This window comes from Microcaecilia unicolor, chromosome 4, assembly GCF_901765095.1.
Source record: "Microcaecilia unicolor chromosome 4, aMicUni1.1, whole genome shotgun sequence".
Classification (NCBI taxonomy): Eukaryota; Metazoa; Chordata; class Amphibia; order Gymnophiona; family Siphonopidae; genus Microcaecilia; species Microcaecilia unicolor.
This window is the reverse complement of record NC_044034.1, coordinates 13,396,763-13,402,229: the sequence shown is the minus strand read 5'-3', so window position 1 is coordinate 13,402,229 and position 5,467 is coordinate 13,396,763. Positions and strand designations below refer to the sequence as shown.

General features: G+C 43.0%; 1 protein-coding gene across 1 annotated transcript; it reads left to right on the top strand.

Moving 5' to 3' along the window:
- The first annotated feature begins 976 nt into the window (after positions 1-976).
- Positions 977-4,593, top strand: LOC115467817 (olfactory receptor 52A1-like). Its single transcript, XM_030199303.1, has 2 exons — positions 977-991; positions 3,640-4,593. The coding sequence occupies exon 2, from the start codon at positions 3,640-3,642 to the stop codon at positions 4,591-4,593; it is 954 nt and encodes a 317-aa protein (XP_030055163.1). The 5' UTR covers positions 977-991.
- Positions 4,594-5,467: the final 874 nt, after the last annotated feature.

Below are 5,467 nucleotides of genomic sequence, written 5' to 3'. Positions count from 1 at the left end.
GGCTCGGCCACTCCACTTCTGGGGAGGGGAGGTTTCATGATAGCATTGTGCTTATTATTTCAATCAGTTTTTGTGTACAAGTTTAGCTTCATTTGTCTTTATTTGAAATTTCATAAATAAAAAAAATTTCTAAAAATGGAATAATCTTATCAATGGGGTGGGGCTAGGGTGGGGGCGGAGCTAGGGCGGGGCTAGGATGGGGCCCCACCAAATTGGTCTGCACAGGGCCCCGCACTTGCTAAGACCGGCCCTGACTGCTTGTGATACTAGGTTTTCGAATGAAAGATCAGCAAAAAGTTGTTAAAATAATAACACAACAAAGCGACAAGAGCAACCAACAAGAAGCAGAATAAAGATATAAAGGCTGGTAGGAGGTTTTCTGCGACCAGTGATCGAACTGACACTAAATTCTAAATATGGCACCTTAAAATTCAGCACCAAAAAAAATACGCCTAGGCATATTCTATAAACTAAGCCTAAAGATATTTGCGATTTAAAGACTGCGCCTAGCATCCATCCACATGACTAAATTTTGTCGCGGGCATTGGTGTAAATGCTGACGCAGACCGAATGTATTCTATTAAACCACGCATAGTTTTTAGAAATGCCCATGGCCCAGGCCACGCAACCTTTTCAAACACGTGCCATAGAATTTACGTGCATTATTTTACAGAATACTCTTAGACAGTTTTGTGTGTAAAATTCTAATTAACAGCAATTAGTGTCAATAATTGCTTAAGTGGCAATTGGCACTGATTGGCTTGTTAAGTTAATTAGGGTTCTTTTTACTAAGGTGCGCCAAAATTCATGGCCTGCGCTAGTGCAGATGCACGTTTTGGACGCACCCGCAGGTCCATTTTTCAGTGCAGCTGCAAAAAAGGCCTTTTTTGGGGGCCAAAAACGGACATGCAGCAACATAAAAATTGCCGTGCATCCATTTTGGGTCCGAGACCTTACCGCCACCATTTGACTTAGCAGTACGATCTCACGCGTTAACCGGGTGGTAATTGTCAGCGTGCATACACTGCCGATTACCGCCCGGTTAGCGCAATGCACCAGAAAATAAGAAAATATTTTCTGACATGCATATCGGACGCACATAAAAATTAGAATTACCGGCGGGGGCATGCGGTAGCCGGGCGGTAGTTCTAATTTGGCGTGCGTTGTATGCGCGTAGGCACCTAGGCACCTTAATAAAAGGGTCCCTTAGGTTGCATGTTTAATCAGAATATGACCTGATTTCCATGTGTAACTCAAATCACACTATATAGAATCCGGGGTGAATTTTATAAAAGCTACCTAAAAAAAAATTGGCACTGCAAAAGAACATTGAAGCACTATTCTAAAAGCCGCCCCTAACGTTAGATACAGTTTTTAGAATAGCGCTTAAGTGAAAAGGTTGCACATAAAGGCAGGTGCATCCATTTGTACCAACAAAATCGTGGCATGAATAACTGCGGCTAAATTTATATGCAGTGCCCCAATTGCACAGGTAAGTGAAATCCACCCCCATGCTCCGCCCCAAAATGCTTAAGACCCTCCCATTGCCATGCCTCCTTTTCTGGGACACATGTACATTTTAGGCATTGATCACACGCCTAAATTTACGCATGTACATCTTAGTTGAATCCAATTAGCGCCGATAATTGCTTGTTAAAAAGCCAATTATTGACACTATTTTTCTCGCTATTCAATTAAGATGAGACCAAATTTGGGCACGCATCTCGAGGCACGTTATTTTTACAATTAGTGCGTGCTAATTCATACGTTAAGGGCATTTCGCATTAGGGGCAGCAAATAGGCAGGGCATGGGTGGAGAATTGGTATAGAAAGCACATTGCAGTTAGAGCCGGGCAACTGCCATGTGCTAACCAACAAGTTTGCAATCAGCACGGTCCACTTAGCACCTCCAATATAAAGAAAGACTAACAGGCAGATGATCAAAAGCCCCGCAGTGTTCCAAACAGTGCTCTAAAAATAGCGCTGGAACAGCTCAGGGCGCTATTAGACCTATGATCAGAGATAATGCATGCAAATTTAAGCAGCGCAATTATCTCTGCTCATGGGGTAGAAGTCTGGGAGGATTGTGCTTGAGCATGCGCTCAGCACAATCCTCCCGCACTTGTTTGACAGGTCCAATGAAAAGACCAATGAAGACCAATGAAAAGAGAAGGCCGCCCATCTTTAAATTGGAAGATGGACGTCCTCAACTGCCCTGTTGAAGGGACGGCCAAATTTCAAGGGGGTGTTGGAGGTATAGCGACGGGGCAGTTGAGGACGTCCAAAATTTGGGCGTTTCTGTGACGGGGCAGTTGAGGACATCCAAATTGTGGACGTTTCTGTAATGGGCAGTTAAGGACGTCCAAAATTGGATGTTTCTATGAGAAAGTCGTCTTTCTCATAGAAACATCCAATTTTGGACGTCCTCAACTGCCCCATCACAGAAACGTCCAAATTTTGGACGTCCTCAACTGCCCTCGCTGGCAGGTTTGCTGTAGGGGGGGAATGCAAATGCATGCTGGACAGGGCTCACCATTCCTCCCCAATGATCTGCAAACCCTAACGCCAGCTTGGAGCTGGCGTAGGGTTTGTCGCGGCCAGCGACCCAATCTTTGGCGCGCTGGATGCTGATCATTGGGGATGAATGCGTTAAGCGCTGATTAGCATGCATTTGCAAGCTGCTTGTGCTGAGAGCCCAATGCACGACAATTCCGAGTTACCGCCCGGGTACTGCGTGGCTCTTGCAGTAATTTCATTTTTGGTGGGCATCCGCTACGCACATCCGAAAAATCATTGGGGATGAATGCGTTAAACGCTGATTAGCATTTGCATGCTACTTGCGCTAAGAGCTCTCGAACGAGTTGTTTCACATGCTCAAGGGCTCTTATCATGGGGCGGTAGCAAATGGCGGCGTTAGTACGGTGCTAACAGCCTCTAGCACCGGCGTTTGCTTTTGATCATCTGCCTGTCAATGCATCTGTCCTGTGACCAGGGTACCATGCGCTAGTGGGCATTTTAAAGTGTGGATTGCAAAAGAAATGCTGGGCACACCCTCTAATAGGTGCCAAGTTAGAACTGCACGTACTGCATACATAGGCAGAATTTATAAAGGTTGGCAAACGTTATGCACCTCCAGCTGTTTGCTATCTGGTATTTGCTCCACTATTGCATCTACTATTAAAGGACATTTTTACTACTTATTCTTGGTCTCCTTGGTTTTTTGAAAGCGTCCTGTTGATTACGCTACTCCTTTGTTTCTCTATCTTTGAGTGTCATTTATAGAATTCCGCCTCCCCAAATTTCTTGCATTAAAATACAGTAATGGCAAAATTTAACACACTATAGTAAAGGCCCCCATAGTCTACATATGTAAAGGACCCTATAGTCTGCATATATAACATCCCCACTGACCTAAACATGTTTCCAGAAATGTCTACTCTTACTGTAGGCTGTTGAACCTTCTGCAGAGTTTTAGCTGGGAAAAGTTTGGGAATTTTCAAACAATACATTCACCTGGATGTATGGTTTTTGAAAATGGGACTCCCCCTTAACTATACTATAGCAAACAATTATTAATGAAATATTCTTTATTGCTTATTTACACAGGCAAAAATTTTCCTTGATGCCACACAGTGGAAGATGATATCATCTTTCAATTCTACCATCATGAACCCATCTGTCTTCACCCTAATCGGAATTCCAGGCTTGGAGACCCTTCATTACTGGATTGCCATCCCTTTCTGCGTGCTCTACATAATCGCACTCCTGGGCAATGCCGCTATTATGACTGTTATCACCGTCACGTCAACTCTCCATGAGCCGATGTTCATTTTCCTTTTCCTGTTGGCCTTCAATGATGTCTGCTTGTGTAGTACTATAATACCAAAAATGTTGGGCATCTTTTGGTTTAATTTTAAGGAAATTAACATGCATGGCTGCCTTGCTCAAATGTATTTTATTCATGTATTTACAGGCACAGAATCAGGAGTTCTCCTAGCCATGGCCTTCGATCGTTATGTTGCGATTTGCAACCCCTTGAGATATGGTTCCATAATGACTACTAATTTGATAGCAAAAATTGGAATGGTTCTTCTGCTCAGACCTGCAGTTCTTGTAGCCCCCTTTCTCTTCCTTATTAAAAGATTCTCATTCTACAAAACCAATGTCATCTCCCACTCCTACTGCGAGCACATGGCAGTGGTAACACTTGTACAGGAAGACGTGCGACTCAATAGTGCCTATGGTTTGTTTGTAGCTTTCTTCGTTATAGGTATAGATGTCATTCTTATCAGCTTATCTTATATCAGGATCTTTAAAGCTGTCTTTGTCCTTCCGTCCAAGGAAGCCCGTCTCAAGGCTTTCAGCACCTGTATACCACACATCTGTGTCTTCTTAATGTTTTACGCTCTTGCTCTTTTCTCTTTCTTATCCCATCGCTATGGTAAAAGTATTCCTCACTACATTCATATTATCCTATCAAACTTGTACCTTCTTCTTCCACCAGCACTAAATCCAATGGTTTATGGTGTGAAGACCAAGCAGATCCGTAACCGGGCAATAACACTCATAGTCTTTTGGAAAAGAATAATTTAGAACAACTAAGCTTGACATTCATGTAGAGAGGACAATAAAAGAGATCACCAGAATAAGGAATGAACTTGTGAAGGGTAATTGAATAACAGGGTGTCCACTATCCCCCTAATTCCATATAGGTCACCAAAAATTGTGCATGCAAATTTGGTCGCATGCCCAATTTGCGCAACACAATTTAATTGAATAATGAGCCAATTAGTGCCCATAACTGGCTTTTTAACAAGTGATATTGGCACTAATTAGATTTAATTGGCATCTACATGTGTAAATTTAGGTGCAGGATCCGTGCCTAAATATTACATGTGGCCCAAAAAAGGGGGCACAGGAATGGGAGGGTCATGGGTGTTCAGGGAAGATCAGGGGCAAGGTCTTCCACATGACTCCTGAGCGTAAGTGCTATTGTATAAACTATACCTAACTTTAAGCGCAACTTAGAGAATAGTGCTCTTTTCAGTGCCGATTTCTTAGGCGCCATATATAGAATCTAGCCCTATTTGGGGGGGGGGGGGATTCTATAAATGATACCTAATGAGATTGGTAGCATGGAATGTTGCTACTTTTTGAGATTCTGCATGAAATCTTGTTACTCTTTAGCATTCCAGAATTTTGCTATTCATTGGGGTTCTACATGGAGTGTTGCCACGATTTGGGTTTCTGCCAGGTACTTGTGACCTGGATTGGCACTGTTGGAAACAGGATGTTGGGCTTGATGGACCTTTGGTCTGTCCCAGTATGGCAACACTTATGTACTTATATACTTGGGATTCTGAATGGAATCTTGCTACTCTTTGGGGTTCTACATGGAATGTTGCTACTCTTTGGGATTCTAGAATTTTTCTACTCTTTGGGGTTCTATATGGAATGTTGCTACTGT

Excerpts from the sequence above, each read along its gene's own strand:
- LOC115467817 (XM_030199303.1), top strand. The coding sequence starts at position 3,640 with ATGATATCATCTTTCAATTCTACCATCATGAACCCATCTGTCTTCACC.